The sequence below is a fragment of the Halichondria panicea genome, chromosome 6 (genome assembly GCF_963675165.1).
Source record: "Halichondria panicea chromosome 6, odHalPani1.1, whole genome shotgun sequence".
Classification (NCBI taxonomy): domain Eukaryota; kingdom Metazoa; phylum Porifera; class Demospongiae; order Suberitida; family Halichondriidae; genus Halichondria; species Halichondria panicea.
Window position 1 is genome coordinate 5,532,102 of NC_087382.1, and position 17,695 is coordinate 5,549,796.

The window sequence follows — 17,695 nt, forward strand, 5'->3', positions numbered from 1 at the left end:
CCTCCAATTTGTCGTCTTGCTGTTACGCACACAGAAATTGGCACCATACACAATAAAGCGTGAACTGTCTTATTTATCTGAGCAGAGATTATAATCTCTGATTTGTAGTCTATACTTTTATACAACGTTTGAGTAGTTCAGTGTCGTTGGAATAATTCTTTATGTTTCTAGTTTAAAAATAGACTTTTGTAGAGATAATGGTTGTGCTATATAATTATGATTCAATAATATTTGATTCCACAAAACTGTTGGATAATTATGTATCGCTGCCATAGATTACATTCATGACTCGAGAAATAAGCTTGCAAATCCACGAATTAAGAGAATGTGGCTAGAATCCTATAATATTATTATAGAAGCGATTATTTTGAATGCTGAGATGTGATAGATTCTATTAAATTAAGATTAGTCCATTGATTCGAGGCAGGAACCGCAGGACTGCTCTTATATATAGCCGCAGATACTTTTGGAAATGTAGCCACCTCGCTATTGCGGCCAAACTGCACTGTCCCAAGAGTGACCGGACTAAAGAGAGTCTACTGTATGCATGCCGTGTTTTGTACAATCCACCACGATCATAAAATTAATCCATAAGTATACAACATTATTATACATATAATTATGCTAGGTTAAATCTGATGTAGACTCTAGCCAAAGCTATGCGAAAACAACAAATATGAACGTTAATGTGTGTTTCAATGTCATGCATGTCCGTCATCGATAATGTTAATCATCCAAGTCCATGTTCTCAATTGCCTTGACTAGGTGTGGTACTAGTGTGTGGTAAGGGATGCCTACACCTTGCTCACTAGTCACACCCATTCCAGTCAAGAGCTCATCCACTTCTGCAGATGTCATCTGAAAAAAATCACACATTGTCAAATTAACGTATTGGAAAAAATAGTAGGTCAAAAATAGTTGGTCAGTTTTTCAAACCCTAAGGTGCATGGAATTGAGCTTTGTACTATGTATATCATATTCATCTTCATGCACATCACACTACAGCTATGTCGGTACGCCGAATAAGATTAGATTTAGAAGCTGTTTTATATAAGAAATATAGTCGCCTGCAGAGATGTGGTTGCATATGTTACATGCCCTTAATTTCTACAACCATGCATGCACTATAATTACTTTTAATTGTCTATTCTGAATGTTCATTTGTGTACATGTATCGTATAGCTATAAACATGCTCATGCAGCACTCACCCCAGACAGCTGTCTAAGAGACGCTGTAAGCTCCCTGGTTGTTACAAACCCAGTGGATCCCAAATCCTTCTCACACAGCAGCTCCAGCAGTGTCTGTTCCAGGGGGGTGCTGGCTCGCAACTGCTCAGCTGTATGGGCACGAGAGGTGGGCGTGACCGGTTGAGGCGTAACAGGCCGTGGAGGAGGGTCCGACAAGGAAAGGTGCACACTCTCGTCTAACATAACCTTTGTGGGGGGTGGGGTGGGGGGTGTGCGTAGCTTCAGCTCTTCTTGTAGCCGTTGTAGTTCCTTAGCTTTCTTTGAGGACTTATGGGCCAGTTGTTGGATCCTGTGCATGGATATCATTTTCTATACCGTATTTGAAAAACTTTTGTAAATAAGCCAAATCAGCAGAAAATTTAACAATTTGCTATCTAACTTTTGCGATCTGGCAAGAATTGTGATGTCATACAAGTACGAAGCGATCAATACTCGTTAAATTCACGTTTTCAATTTTGTTGCTCATAAAACATTCTAGTAATACGGTGTGTAAGAGGGAACTTTCAAGGATCTCAATTCTTATTAGCATTTTGTGGTTTCATGTAGCTCGTACATTACAGTAGACTCTCGCTATTCCGGCTCTCTGAAGTGCGGCCACCTCGATATACCGGCCATTTGGTTTGGCACGGATTGCTAGCTATAATTATGTTTACTACAAAACTCACCGTGAAGTACGGCCACTCGCTATTCCGTATACTAGCTGGCCAGTGCTGGCTGTCCCAAACTAGGTTTTCAATGCAGGTTTATTACAGCCGGATATGACGCTTTGGATGTAGTTTGGCAGATAGAATTGGAAATAGAGAGCAGAATGACTCATTATCCTCGAGACAAGAACCGCAAAAGTAGTCATTAGATTCGAGGTAAGGTCGTTTTTAAGCCACGGCTATTTCGCGAAATACAGCCACCTCGCTCTTCCGGCCAAGTTGCACTGTACCAAGGGTGACCGAGAGTCTACTATATTGCCATTGGTATTTTTCTTGGTTGTGGCGATCTACCCCTTGCTATAAAGTGAGCCTATAATAGCTTGGTTATCTCAGTCAGTCGAATATTTACGTGAATTCGAATATAATTGCTTATAAGATTAGATTATATTGTGATGTGTGACATACTTTTTGCTCATACTCTCTACGCTTTCCCCTCCCTCCATAGTCAGCTGGCTCTGTGTTGAGGGAGGACTTGCTGACATGGCACTTAAACTATTCCCCTCTTGATTAACTGCATGTGGGCTCGATACCTGCATGTACAGAAATATTGCAGGCTGAGCATTCAAAAGTGAACCCTCTAGCCAGTAAATAAATAAAGGCGTCACCACAAAGACAAAAAAGCACGACTTCATACTAGAAAGACGGGTCTCTATGAAGGACAAAGTCAAACACTGTGCTGATGAAAACAAGTGTAATGTACAAATTAATGCAAGCTCCAAAACTGGACATTGCATTTGCCAGCGATCAGTATATACCTTGCTCGCTTTACTAGCTGATCGACTGATCTCAAATCCTGTAGGTAGCTTCTCTCTCACTCTAGGTACTGCAGTACCTCCACTCATGGGCTGCAGCAATAATTATACGTCACTAAACAGCAGGTATATGCTATATGCTGTATATAGGCCTGGTTTTGAATGCTCAATTTTAATTGAGGTTTCAGTATCGATTGCAACCGTTAAAATTGGCAAGAGTTACAATGGGAATGCACAGACCTCATTTAATTGTGCTATACAAATGTATGCGCCAATTCAAGGTATAGTATCACGCATTTATTTTTAGAACTATAAATTAGTATACAAATTCAAAACTCGCCTATACAGCACAATTTATTGTTGTGATGATCAACTACAATAATACCTTACGACCAGTTACACAGATGATGTCAGCAGCTTTTACCATCACGCCATGGCTGGGAGGACACTGGAAGTAGCGTCTTCCTTTTAGATACCCATCTATGTTGCCCACTAGAAACACAATCATGATAATATTATTATAGTTACACTGTGAATTACATTACCAGGCAAGTCTAGGTGTATGCCAATGAAAATGTGGTCAGCAGCGTCAAAATCCAACCTGCCAATGTAGCACACTGTTCCCAGCCTCTCTCCCTTTAGTACCACTCTGTCGCACAACAAAATCTGCTGCCCACTTCTGTATAGATAAGGGTGTACAGAAATCTCAGATCAGTATGTGAATCCACAAAATTGATTGACGGATCACATGACATTTTTGTCGTCAATCATTGTTCACTCACTTTGTGACTTGACTGGCGGTTTGATGCTGACATAGTTCCCTGTTTAGAGTCAGTGCCCCAAGGCTCTGCTGGGCATTACATTCTGAGCAAGAGCAACCGAACAATGGTGGTGGGAGGGGCTCAACCTTGGACTTTGCTGGCAACGTAAAGGGTGGAGCCTGTTTGACCTTTACACTTTGTGCTGGATAGGTTGACCTCCGTAAATGCCGTGATTTATTCTTGACTCGCCTGTACAAAAGAAACTTTCATCAAAATTAATTATTTAGGATTTAGGTAAACTTACTGGTTGTCAACGTATTTTCCCTTAGCATTAACTGTTCTTGCTCGTTCAGATGCTGTTAGTACCTGCACTGTGACCCCTCTCTCCATTAACTGACTCTATCAATAGTATTACAGTGTTGATGATGATTATAATTATCATAAGTACTGCCATATGTTGTTTTACAACTCACCCTTGCAGCTCTTTGTGCTTGCTTCTCCCTGAAAACAAATCGCATGAAAATACTGAAAAATACTACATAATCATTCTCTTACAGCTCCTGTCTTTTTCTCTCCCTCTGTTGAGTTCTGGCTCGTTCTCCGCGAATCTCTGATGGTGTCATTTGGAGAATGGAGAGCTGTCCTTTCAAGTGCTGCACATCATTAAGATATATGCGGCTGTTATACTACAAAATAATTAAATACAGCAACTCACCCTGACTTCCCTTCTTGCTCTATCAAGAGAAGCTTGCAGGTGCTCATTTTCTACAGCAGCTGATAGTGTATAAAAATAGGTGCATAACAATTTTATGGCTAGGGCACACTGCTTTTAAGTATTACACAAAGAGTGTTGCTCTTGACACTGGTTGGCAAGGGAAATACAGATGGGTGAGGCCCGCTAGATACCAGGAAGGCCGGGGAAAATGTGGGTCTGACTGCATGCCTAAACGTGGACTAGTGTAGATAAAAACTGTCTGGAACATATATACATGTATAGTCTCGTGTGCGTACTTTGGAGAGAGAACATTCATGCAAGCACAGATTTTGTGCACTGAGGAATGTAGAACATGATATTCCAAAGTCATAATTATTAGCAGCTAGCTATAGCTCTAGCTTGCTCGAGTTTATTCGCATCTATGTGTGGTGCAACATTAAATTATCTTTATCAAGTTTATTTTTGCACACAGGCAATTCGTGAACTTAGTCTTAGTTCGAAGAGGTTCGCCCTTTCGGAATCACTTCTAACTAAAGACTAAGCTAATTGGAGAACCTCGAAGTACTTGTATAGTGTTACCGCCCACTAAACACGTAGCTAGTTGTGTCCGAGGTGAGGTAGCTACATTATAATTTAAGGCAACGTAAACCATATTTGTCCTAGGGACTTCCCCATCGGCCTCAGAGGTTTGCTGCCATAAATTCTGATGTATAGTGGACAATAATTATAAACCCACTCACTTTCTTTGTACTGCTTCTCAAGGTTGTCGTCATGGGTGGTGATGACAGTCAGTTCCTCCAAGGCAGCCCTAACTTCAACGCGGACATTCTTCAACAAAATTCCAAGAGAATTAGAGCCACTCAGACCAAGCTGTACATAAATAACATACCTGAGGCTATGAAAATGATTGCCTAGCCTATGAGTACACACAGCTCTTGAGGAATGCCTCTACAGGATTGACAAACTTACAGCTTCCAACAGGTTCTCTGTAGATATTCCTATATAAAGGAATTACGTTGTGTTAGCTTGCCTGATTAAATTTTTGTGACGTTGTATAGGTAGTGCAAACTAACCTTCTTTCTTTTCGTCTGGGATAATTGGTGGCAACTGCAGCTCCTCAGATTGCTCATAAGTGACATTGGTGACACTAGCCGGTTGTCCAATTTCCTCCTCTTCTTGGATAGGTTTGAGGTCTGATCAAAAAATGGTGACACAACCGAATAAAACCAATAAAATTGGCTCAAGCTAGCTAGTCTACGGACATGGCAAAACAACTGACTGGAGTGAGGTCTCATTATATCTCACCTGGAAGTCTGCTCATTTGCTTACTGCCTCTATCTTCCCTTGGTCCTCCTACATACGACGGATTTTCTGCTACCACAGTGGCCATTGCATGCACAACATAAAAGAGGGAGGGGCTGGTTTCCATAGTATGGCTTCAGGCAATTGAAGGTAAACAAGATCACGTTAGCTCTATGACGTCAGAAAGGCTACTTCACATTGCACTTTGCACTCGAGCGTGGACGTGGACATACGTGATCAAGTCGAGCTAAACTCTTTTGTTCTATTACTCGGTCTCGGTTCTAATATGGGAGGTGCACAGTCGTCAACTGGCATCCCAGAAGGAGGCACAGAGGGGTACCATGTTTTAAAGGTAGTGTATTAACTATTTTCATTGTAAGCTTGTATGGAAAGTATTTTTACAACATTCCATCATCACCATGATAACCATGATCCGTCATAGTCCTCTGTGCTTGTACCCCAGGTACTTGACTCGTCCCCAGCCAGTAAAGCTGCTCTCGATCCATATTTTGACTTCATCGTGTGTATAGATGGGGTCAGGCTGGTAAGTCAACCATAATTATATGAAACATCCCTCCCTAAAAGCGAACCGAGTACATGTATGTTAATACGATGAGACTCTGAGACTCTTTCTGGACACTAAAAACTCTATGTTTATGTAATTTTACACCCTAAGTGTAGTTTGCCTAAAAATGTATCATTCTACAGAACCAGGAGAATGACATGTTAAAGCAGGTACTCCAGAAGTACATAGACCAGCCGGTACAGCTGGTGGTGTACAGCTCAAAGACACGGACCACCAGAGGTGAGCTTTGTATAAAATATGGTACATGTACTCACTAGTGAGCATTCAGTTCCTGTTGGTGGTGATCAGGTGTATACGTACTGTAAAATGTCTAATAAAGGTTCCAGAAAAATTATTCTTTGGCACGCACAAATAGAACGGAGAAAATTCCCTTATCGGCGATTCATTTAGAGTGCCGGCCACGTTTAAATTGTAGCAATAAATAGCTTGAAGGCGCATTTGGCGCACAATTAGATCCAAGCTGTTCAGTTCTGTGCTAAGATTAGATTTTGATGGTATTTCAGTTTGTGGTCATGTGTACCCTAGTTGATATTCCATATGTATCAGAGCACATCATACGCTTTGTAAAGTTTTCAGTGTGCTTTCGTGATACTTCTTGCAGAGTTGAGCCTGGTGCCTAGTAACGTGTGGGGAGGTCAGGGACTGTTGGGAGTGTCCATTAGATTCTGCTCATTCGAAAAGGCCACAGAGAACATCTGGCACGTGTTGGTAAGATGTTGTGTTGTGGTACTAATGCGTATCAGTCGTGTACCTTGAATTGTGGCTTTTTGGCAGTGTTACTTTATTTGAGACTAAGCATTGGCTCTATGGAGTCTGAAGGTTTACACCTAGGTTTCTATACACTTCACATTTTAAATTTATGTACATGTATGTACTGGATTCACTCATTATAATTATGCTGTATACAGTACATTGTCGTCGTACATGTAGTGTCGAATTTTAGTATCATTCCAGTCGGGGTGACTTAGCGTAGCTGTCGTGTATTGTACTTTCACCTCTTCACGCACACACATACACTGTACCATAGGAGGTTCATCCCAATTCACCAGCTGCCCAAGCTGGGCTCATTCCCCACACAGACTACATCCTAGGGTCAGAGGTGATGGCAGGGGACGATGACTTATACACTATCATCGAGAACAACGATCACAAGCAGATTAAGCTCTTTGTCTACAACGGTGACACAGACCTCTGCAGAGAGGTCAGTAATTATTTCATGACTTGTATATAGGTAGCGCAGGCAAGAGGAGGTTAGGCAATACAATAATTTATTATAGCTAATAGTGTGTTGTGCGCTCTGCAGTATAACGTACTAAGAATTTTGTAGATGGTGCAGATACAGTACTATTTAGTGTACAGTCTCTTTACAACCCCTCCCCCCACACACGCACACTCCTCAGGTTCTACTGACACCCAACACTGAGTGGGGAGGAGAGGGTTCCCTCGGCTGTGGTATTGGGTACGGCTACCTCCATCGAATCCCAGCCAAGAAGGAGACGCTGGGAGGGAAGGTTAGAGATCCTGAGCTAGGAGGCCACACCGACCTCCCTGACGGGCCAAACACAGCCCCTACTGAGGGTTACTCTGATGTAAGTCAGGAGTTACATGTATATACTATAGTCCCAGGAGTAAAAAGCTTGCGTATGTAAAAACTAAATATGGATGTACAATGTGTTCCTTCCAAGCTGTATGGTGTGATTATTTTGACTGGATGTTGTATCTTCTGTAGGTTCCTCTGTCTGTGCCAAGCCAGCCAAGTACTCCTGGACATTCTGAGGTTGCAACCACGGCAGCAAGCTCCATAGCAACCATTGAAGCCAGTGTCAACTCGATGAGCATCACACAACCAATCACGAATCTTCCAAGCTCTCTAACACCTGCTCCCGTTACTGTTGTCAGAATTCCCAACCCCAACCAGCCCTCATCTGAAGCTGTCGTTTCTCCTCAGCCTATGCCTGCATATCAAGCGCCTCCTTCAAACGTTATGCACCAAGCTTCTCCTCAACAGCAGGGTATGCCCACACAATACATAGGAGCTCCACAACTTCAAGCTACAGCAGTACCAATGGAACAACAACTTACCTCAGGAGTACCTACACAGCAGCAACAACTGTCAATGCCGCAGTCTACCCAAGTGACTTCTTTGCCTGGAGCTCAATACTCGCAACGACAGACACCTGTTCCTGCTACCTACTCCCAGCTTCCAATCAATACACATATGACGACAGGAGTGACCCCACAGGTGTTTACAAGTGCCACAGGTGCTGTGTCTGGATTACCCGCAGCCCCGCCCACTTTCTCACTCCCTAGTGTGCCCCCTACGATCAGTCTTGGACCGGCCCCTTCCTTATCGCAGAGTGTCTCAGCAAACTGATATCTATGTACTAGATTCGTATGATATCAAGTGATTCTGTAATCATGCTCATTTTCTACCTTGATGCAAGCATAATTATATAGATGCTAATTTATGATGCAAGCTTGTGACTAGGAAATGATCGATCATGAAATTGGCACGGAGTAGCCTCGTTCCAGGCGGGTTTGTCTTCGTCTACAATATTTTGCATCTGCTACCGCGCATGCGCCTAAATATACTAATTACAGTCTCCATAGAAACTAGACTATTATTATTAATGCACATCGTAATGAAGTTGAGTTCTTCTTCCACTCATCTATCTTTGCACCACCCCTAAAATGGACAAGGTGAGAGTTAGATATTTTGATATGATTTGCATCACATGTAAATCATACTATGGTTCATAGGCAAAGAATCGAAATCCAGCGGCTGATCTTCGCAAAATGCGACGAATCATTGCTGAAGACCCCGAGTGGAACTTGGAGATTGTACCTCCTCTTGTGGATGTGTGTATATCACATATAGTGGGAAACTTTGGAGGTTAGACTCGCGAGCCGTCCTTTTGCACGGCGAAAAGTAGACTGGTCACACTGTGTGTAGAATCTTGTGCAACGTTTGCCACTGTAATAGTGGCAACCAACTCAAGTGGCTAGATCGCATGCAGTTACCACAAAATAATTGATAGTAACGTTGAATGTACGTGATGTTCGCTACCATAGGCATAAGTATGCAATTTCAGTACTGGTAGTACGAACTTTCATGGCACTAGGAGATTTTTGTGCAGCTAGTTTTGTGGTAGTTTAAGTATCACATTCAGTATGCTAACATTACGAAAACCACAGCCACTTAAAATCTTATCTGATGTGCTGACTGCAACACGAGTCTCAACACAGAGTTTGACCTTTGCCGTGCAAAAGTGACAGCTCACAAGTCTAAGAAAATGTGGCTTTACGGAGTATAATATTTTGATCGAGTATACTGACCAATAAAATCTACGTGTATGTGGTATGTATGAGCAGAGGGTGACTATACTGCGTATCTAATATTTTAAACTTCATATCTTAATTAATTTGCAGAAAATCCACTTTTTGAAGAACTTTTACCAAAGCACAAACAAAACGTTCTCAAGAAACTTTCCCCTAATATTCCGCTCAAAATCACTGCCCCTTTAATTAATGACGAGTCATATTGGGAGCGTTGTTGCCGGGGGCGATGGGAGCTGTGTGACTTGTCCGAGTACAGTGGCCAGTGGAAGAGGATGTTCTTTGAGAGGAATGCACAAGAGACAGTTGAAACCTTCGTCCCTGAGCAGAGTGACATTTTCAAGGTGAGAAATTCAAGTCGTAGGAATGTTGTGAACTAGGTGCATAATTATCCTTATACAATAATAATGTGTCCTTTAGGCTTGGACACTATAATTATAATACATTGTGTGCATATAAATTATAGTTGCCTCACTCCACACATACATGTAGTTGGAGGGCACTCTGCAGTTGTCGAGTCAGTATGTACATAGATTGAGAGTAAATCAGCTTCTTCCCCCGCCCCGAGACAAGGCAATAAATGGAGATGATGATGATGGGTAAGTTTTCACTCATACGTGTACTAGTTGGCTTGGTATCATACAATAGTCTAACAAACAATAGTTTTAGCCTTTGGCCAGTAGCTTTTCTATCAGTGCTTAAATCGATGTACACATACAGTTGAGCCTCGACTATCCGAACCCCAATTATCCGAATTCTCGATTAAAGATTCGACCAAATTTAATGACATTCATAGCAAACACCTAACAATAATAGCTTGCTACTGTGTTCTGTCCACTGATGAATTACGTCAAAGACTAGTACATTTGTAAGTGCTGAACATCGTTTGCTGATTATGCATCAGAGGCTAACTCGAATTATTGAGGCGTGGATCATTTAAAGTCATTCTGGTATTCGAATATTTCAGCCATCCGGATGAGGTGGGGGACACCAGGTGTTTGGATAATCGAGGCTCAACTGTACTAGAATGTTATGTACATGTACTGTAGGTTGTAAACATAGTCTGTCTAACAAGGCCCAATGTTGCTTGTTGCTTTTCTTGCTACAATTTCGATACTTTAGCCTGAGCTGTGATTGTATCTTTACCAGCATTCCTATTTGTATGTACCATTTTCCCTGCTTTCATTTCTGTATTTAATTTTACTGGAACACTATAGTCTTTTCTGAATGACAGAATCAGGGTCAAGATACACTTTTATGTGATACACATATCTTATGACTCACACCAACATGTACATGTGTCTTATGGCTCACTCTAAGCTTGTATACTGTATTAAGTTCAGAGTTTTCTTCTCACACAGATTGACTGAGGATGGTACACTGTCAGTGTGTAACGATCATCTTAACTGCGGTCTCATCCTGAAGAACTTGCATCAACTTGATGAGCTGTCCCTCACTTTTGGGTATGAATTACTATAATTGGTATTCATGCCTACACTTGTACATACGTACTTGAGACAGCCGAACCATAATTATTCTCTGTTGGCGTGCTATTTTAACGTCTTCCCTGACGACTCTTTATGGTTTGTTGTCTTGGAAGGCGTTTTGTTCATCCTAGCCCATAATCATTTCTAACTCTAGGCTTATTTGCTTACTACATGTAGCTCTGATAAGAGTGCTCTAGCTCGTCATAAAATAATTCTCTTCACATTACACTCCGTATATTTTCCTATCCAGAGTGAAAAATTGTGGAATGAACTTTGACTGGTCTTTGTTCGAATTCACGGCTCGAGACAGCCAGCTGTTAGCCAATGGGCTCAAGGCCACGCCCACTTTGAGGGTGTTTCGCCTGAACCGTAGTAAAGTTGGTGATCAGAAGGGACGACTCATCATCTCACATCTCTTAGACCACCCTTCGCTCTCAGTGCTAGGTGTGTGTTCGTGATGTGTGTACTGTACAGTGGAACTAAGAAATGTTGAGGGCAATAATTATAAGTCATGTGAATTATTTTTTGGAGAGGTTCCGTTGTCCTTAACATGCACAGGGAAGTTTTGTAACAATTAAGAGATGGGGGCACTAGAAAGGTTGTAGTACAGTGTCCCTTGTTTGGGGAGGTTCTACTGTACTGTAAAATTACATGGCATTTATATTTATCAAAAGGCTACAGAGCTGCTACGTGTTTAGTATCTAGGTGGATTAATGTACCTGTAGGTAACCACACACCACATGCTGCTAGTACATACAAGTAGGAACCAGGTGTGGTGTGTACTTGTAATTCCAACTTTCTGATGGTCTCTTTTGTAGTACCAATTTCTCTCCAGTAACAGGATTAGGGTTATCTAATTACGTACATGTACTATACATTGTATTGCACCCTCTCTCTCTCAAAACTTTGTTATTATTGTTTATAATGACTAGTAAGAGCAAATTTGTGTTTAGGTACGTTACGTGTGTGTTGGGTACATGTAATTCAGTCATGTAATTGTGTCTCCTTCTTCAACAGATCTCTCTCACAACAAGTTGGGAGACAATGCTGGGCGAGCAATAGGCAAACTGTTAAATGGCCACTCTCCAAAACTGGTCACAGTGGAGCTGAGCAACAATCTAATCGGCAAACAAGGGGGAGTGTCAATAGGCCACGCCCTCCATAACAACGGAATTGTTAGAGAACTCAATCTCCGTATGAACAGACTTGGAGACGAGGGTACACAATCGATACTCAAGGCACTGCAGGGCAAGAACGATAGTCTACTGACCCTCAACATAGGGAGCAATGACATGGGGGAGGCCTCGGCTCAAGCACTCTCAGAGGTAACTGATTTTGGCCACTAGTTATGCAGTTACAATTTCTTTAGCACCGTTTTTAAATTCTGCTAAGCTGTGAAATTAATGTTTTGTAATTACGCACGTATGAGATTCATTGCATTTTTAATTAGCGTTCATAATCTACAGATGGTGATCATAAACAAGACACTACAGAACCTCAACATTACCTGCAACAAAATACTTGAGGTGAGTGTCAGGCACGATGCACGTACATGATGTATAGCATGCATTACCTTATTATCAAGCTTACGTGGTAATTCTGCTTTTGCTGGATATTATGGTATTAATGCTTGCCTGAGCAGGCGCTACTACAGGTATAGGAATGGATTATTTCCCCATCTCTGTAGACTCTCCCTACCTACCCTAATCAGTGACTTGCATTGTTATAAATGTGCACTGTTTTCACTGTCTTATCACATACTCTATATACAGGCTGGTGGCAAACTCATACAACACGGTATGGAGGAGAACAAGTCTCTATTGAACTTTGACCTACGTCTGACGGAGATTAGCCAGGAGAGCGAGTACTGTATTAATCAAGCAGTCAAAGACAATCAGGACAGGGGAGGGACGAGATAGCTATAGTACATAATTATGTATATAATATTTGTATGTGTTGATTATTGTTTGTCTGTACATGTATACGGTATAATATGGTGTTTGTTGGCTGTATAGCCTGTATTTACAAACTTTAATAATATTTATTGTGGTTTTTGCTGATATTCTAAAATTGATCAACTTACATGACATTGTAGTTTGTGAACATTAATTTGCAATATAATTATATACATGAAGAATGTGAAGTGAATTATGTCTTATGAGAAACAACTATTAAACACAGACACAATTATATAATACATGTAGCACCTGGACACTAAATGTCCATGAAAGTACCTTGTTCCAGTAATTCATTAGCTGATGATTCAGACTCTTGCTCGACAATAACATCTCTTATTGGGGAGACTGCACCCTTATGTTTCAGGAAAGAGTCAGAATAGGGGTTAGTTTTTGACAGCACTACATGAGTGTCCTCGGACCCTTGTTTCACGTTTACATAACTGTGTAGTGAGGGTACACTCTCTCTTGGAAACGAGTCGGAATAAGAATTGCTCGTAGTGTGATCGGAGTCACTAGGCTGCCTTTGCTCGACATTGACATATCCAGTTTGTGCATTACAGTTCTTTGGCAATGAGTCGGAATAATCCGTACTACCTTCTCTCTCGTCGCGTGATTTCTTTAATACATTTGCCATGTATATTGGGTCTCGCTCGTAATTTCCTGAATATTTGCGGCCCAGCAAGCTTCTGTCTTCTCTCAAGGGAGAGGGAACATACGTAGGATTCCTCTCATAATCTCCTCTATATTTGGAGAGGGCATCAACCCCCACGCTTTGTCGTCGAGGTACAGGCTTAGGCTCCCTATCGACGACTCGGTTTTGATTTGACGAGGTAAACGAGGCTCTACGTGGAGGGGGCTGGGGGATATAGTTGGGATCACGTTCGTAGTCCCCCCGATACTTAGGGTCAATCTCATTGGTTTTAATTTTAACAGTAGGACATGTGTACTCGGGAGAACGCTCGTAGTCACCTGTGTACCGAGGGTCGATAATTTCAAACCGTTTTTCTTTTTTACTATTGACTTTCTTCACAGGCGAGTAATCGGGATCATCAAACAAAGTGGAGCTCTTCTTGGTTGACTTCTCACTGTCTCTTCTTGGAATAACTGGATTGTAGTCAGGGTGACAATTGCGCACATTTGAGGCACTGAATCGTCGTCCCGGTCCATCTAAAGAGTTGTAAATGTTCATAGGGGGTGCACCATTTGTAGACACCTCTTTGGACACGTACCGCTCCAGATCTTTATCCTCTAGCTCGTTATATATACGAGATTCTCGTGACTGCTGAGGGACTTCTTCTCCGATGACGAGTTTGGAGTAGCCTGGGGCAATTGATTCGTGATGCGATTGGGAGGAGGAGTGTGAGCGTATAAGACGAGAGTAGTCATCTTGTGGGCTCATGCTAGATGAGACGAGTGGGGCAGGGGAGTGGGTGGAGAGGTGGTGTGGGCGTGTGGAGTGAGTTGAGCTTGTGAGAGAGGAGGGGTTATCAGCAATGACACCATTAGCAAGTTCATTGACCCTGTGTGTGTGTGTGTGTGTGTGTGTGTGTGTGTGTGTGTGTGTGTGTGTGTGTGTGTGTGTGTGTGTGTGTGTGTGTGTGTGTGTGTGTGTGTGTGTGTGTGTGTGTGTGTGTGTGTGTGTGTGTGTGTGTGTGTGTGTGTGTGTGTGTGTGTGTGTGTGTGTGTGTGTGTGTGTGTGTGTGTGTGTGTGTGTGTGTGTGTACAGTATAATGTTTTAGTGTCTAAAAGACAACCCGGATAATTATACTTAATTATGTCAGTCGCAATATTTTAATTCAATTAGGATAGATACCAAGTTACATTGTAGATACAAATGTACAATCTGTTCATATCATGCAGAAACTACATTTTTAAGATATGCAAATTTCATCACTTTAATTGTGTACGTACAGGCAACTATGACATGCGGTTGAACATGTATGACCACCCATGTCATGTTTGTGACATTTGATTCATTATCGGAATGTACCCAGGCTGACTGCCCCTAACTAACACATGTACAACTGCTGCTCGGTAATTAGCAAATATGATATTAATGTAGCATGCAGGTATTCACATCACAGCACTCACTATACATACATGCAGCTGGTTGTCATAGTGCTATAATAATTACCGGTGTATGTTAGTATTGCATTAGTATAGAAAAACACCCATCACAAAAAGATGGAAACAGGTTCGCTAATTAAGGCAATCCATGTAGGTAAGAGTTTCCAAAATAAGCAATTGTCTATATGCAAGCTCTTGGCGAGCTAAAAAAATCCATACCCCAAAAGGAAAATAGACAGAAACTAGGATGGTTATGTAAACAGTTTACATGCTTAATTGCTGTATGCTAATTAGTTTAAGTTAAGATACAGACTAGACAGGTTATGGCAGTAATGCATATACAGTGTTAGTGTGTGCTCACCTTTCCCTGTCAGTTGTAAAGCCACTGTATGGATTGCTGCCAGCTTGATCTGGGGATGTGTGCATGTGGGGTGGGCAGGTCATGCTTGAACTGAAGTGTGTACACACATAATAAGGAGTGTGTGTGTCTGTGTGTGTCTGTTGTGTACCAATACTGCAACTTTACCGAATACTTCATTGACAACATCTGTAACAATGGTACCTAATGAACTGCATTATACTATGACCAAATTGTAACAACACTTTTGCAGCTACAGTTTACAAACAACCACGGCAACACGTCGAGCTTGCACACACTCAGACATTCTAGAGTCCCATCAGAAACCACTAGTGATCATTAGCTACTTTGCTAAGTTGATCATAACAGCTGATTAAGAGCTGTGCACTAACGCTCGGTCACGTTTAAAAAGCACAAGTGAATAACAGCTTTAGTGAGTCAATTATGGCAAATACGTAGGTAACACAGATTTTCAATCCTCCTCAATAACAAGGCCTAAATTGTCTAATTTGCGAATAATGGTTCCATTCGCAAGTTTAGAATAAGGAAGAGCTGAATAGAACTGCCGATATGAAATGCCAAGATTCTGGGTACACTACCTTACCACAATGAATATGTGTAAATAGCACTGGTGGACAGGCTCAAACCACTAGCTCTGCACACACTACACACGATGAATATTGAATGACCCCAAACCACTAGCTGCCGTAACAACCTACAATGAATAGCAGGACCTGACCACTACCTGCACAGACCCCAACCACTAGTTGCACACACAACCTGTCTGCAGAAACCTCATCATAAAGGTAGTTTTGACTGGTAGGTAGCCATAGTAAGCATGACATCACTGAGAGTATAACGTAATTGAAGGGCTACAAATAGTCACAAGCACATATACTGTAACAGGAGTAGGGAAGAAAGGGCACTCTATAGTTTCAGCATCTAGAATGAAGACTCAAGACAAAATAGTCGTTGCCCTAAGGGAAGATGAATCTCCTTCCCTGTCAACAGTGCATGTTATTGATATGACCATAACTACATTCATTGAAGTGGCTAGCCACATGAAGTAAAGTAGGATGTTCCTAATTGATTTTACGTCACTCACAAGTGAAATTGTGTGTGGAGCAAAGTGCAACTAAAATTCTTTGAATGCCGCAAGTGTTTGACTACTACTTGATAGCCATTCAGCAAATGCTCATGTCCCCTCAATTAAGGGCATGCGTGCAGATGTCCTCAATGGCAATTTTAAGTATTAACCAGGACTTAAACTTTTATCATGTCGTTATTTTGTCTATTAGAGGCCATAGAGGAACACATTATTACAAGGCTTCTTGATGGAACTTATTTGTGTGAGAAAACACATTGGGGGCCGGTGCTTCAATGCATCAACATAGACGGTCTCATAGTAAATTGTAAACACCTAATCTATATATGCATGCACATAGAAAATTACGATTATACTTTGGTTGCACGGTACTGTTCATATTAACTCACCAGCAGTTTTTATGTCACCTCTTCCACACTTTCTCCTCCTGTATAGCAGCACAATGGTCACTGTTAGTGTTACTATGACGAGGCAGAACACTAGGATCACTGCAATAACTGCATAGAGAGCCGGGCCCAGACTGTCAGGGGCAGGAGGAGTGGTCTCGTTGCCGGCCATTGTGGTAGGTGAGGAGGTGATCTGATCCATTGCAAGCAGCGGTGGAGTTTCAGCAACAGAAGAGGCAGCATTTATACACCTACCAGTTGATGATTGTTCTGAAAGTTCCTCATTGGTGCAATTCATATCATTCTCATAAACGTTTTGGTTGTATAGAGTTAATTTACTGCTGTCCTCTAGTTGAGTTCCATTACTCAATGTAGCTCGGCACCAGAACATACCCACACGATTTATTAAGTTTCTGACGTTCAACCTTGACCGAATTCCGTCACTGAAATTCAAAGTATCGATCCTTACTTTCATCATGTCACTAGAGTCTAGTAACTCTATGAGCTCTGAACTGGAGTCAGCTTGCCAGATCCATTGTATGGTGAAACTAAAGTCTGGTGCTCTTACTGTGCAATGCAACGTGATACCATCTGATGGATATGGATTGCAGGGCAAGACAAGCAGTGGCTCCTCTGTAAGCTTGTACAGACAAACTGTGAGGGGAAAATGTTCCACTTTCAAGGGTTGAGAAGCATTAGAATCTACTCTAAAATAAATTTTTCATCTCCCTTGCTCACCTTGTCCATTTACAGACAGCCATGAAATAGTGAGCACAAAGGTTACTGCTAGCAGCTTCATTTTGTTTTGTTGCTTGAGCTCCATATCTGTAGTACAATAACTAGACTACTAGATACTGTACACAATCCATCTCTTCCGAGGTATTTTACCACAAACTCTGCCCACAGGACATTAATGATTCAGACTGATTG

The 17,695-nt window shown here is 41.7% G+C and overlaps 4 protein-coding genes across 4 annotated transcripts; 2 read left to right on the plus strand and 2 right to left on the minus strand.

The window, feature by feature from the left end:
• Positions 1–570: 570 nt before the first annotated feature.
• Positions 571–5,642, minus strand: LOC135337791 (uncharacterized). Its single transcript, XM_064533781.1, has 15 exons — positions 5,486–5,642; positions 5,254–5,373; positions 5,150–5,178; positions 4,921–5,050; positions 4,181–4,239; positions 4,021–4,118; positions 3,939–3,966; positions 3,770–3,864; positions 3,487–3,714; positions 3,250–3,383; positions 3,090–3,196; positions 2,708–2,797; positions 2,358–2,482; positions 1,210–1,537; positions 571–858 (listed from the first exon to the last, which is right to left on the minus strand). The coding sequence occupies exons 1-15, from the start codon at positions 5,607–5,609 to the stop codon at positions 727–729; spliced, it is 1,827 nt and encodes a 608-aa protein (XP_064389851.1). The 5' UTR covers positions 5,610–5,642; the 3' UTR covers positions 571–726.
• Positions 5,643–5,692: 50 nt separating this feature from the next.
• Positions 5,693–8,506, plus strand: LOC135337797 (Golgi reassembly-stacking protein 2-like). The gene is made up of 7 exons (XM_064533788.1): positions 5,693–5,834; positions 5,946–6,026; positions 6,191–6,287; positions 6,670–6,776; positions 7,096–7,269; positions 7,469–7,657; positions 7,798–8,506. Exons 1-7 carry the CDS (start codon positions 5,769–5,771, stop codon positions 8,440–8,442), a joined length of 1,359 nt encoding a protein of 452 aa, XP_064389858.1. The 5' UTR covers positions 5,693–5,768; the 3' UTR covers positions 8,443–8,506.
• A 147-nt stretch (positions 8,507–8,653) lies between these two features.
• On the plus strand, positions 8,654–12,985 carry LOC135337798 (dynein regulatory complex subunit 5-like). Its single transcript, XM_064533789.1, has 9 exons — positions 8,654–8,768; positions 8,829–8,961; positions 9,498–9,748; positions 9,897–10,003; positions 10,766–10,867; positions 11,142–11,335; positions 11,909–12,216; positions 12,358–12,417; positions 12,664–12,985. Exons 1-9 carry the CDS (start codon positions 8,760–8,762, stop codon positions 12,808–12,810), a joined length of 1,311 nt encoding a protein of 436 aa, XP_064389859.1. The 5' UTR covers positions 8,654–8,759; the 3' UTR covers positions 12,811–12,985.
• Positions 12,981–17,669, minus strand: LOC135337790 (uncharacterized). The gene is made up of 4 exons (XM_064533780.1): positions 17,504–17,669; positions 16,769–17,419; positions 15,278–15,326; positions 12,981–14,369 (listed from the first exon to the last, which is right to left on the minus strand). The coding sequence occupies exons 1-4, from the start codon at positions 17,586–17,588 to the stop codon at positions 13,106–13,108; spliced, it is 2,049 nt and encodes a 682-aa protein (XP_064389850.1). The 5' UTR covers positions 17,589–17,669; the 3' UTR covers positions 12,981–13,105.
• Positions 17,670–17,695: the final 26 nt, after the last annotated feature.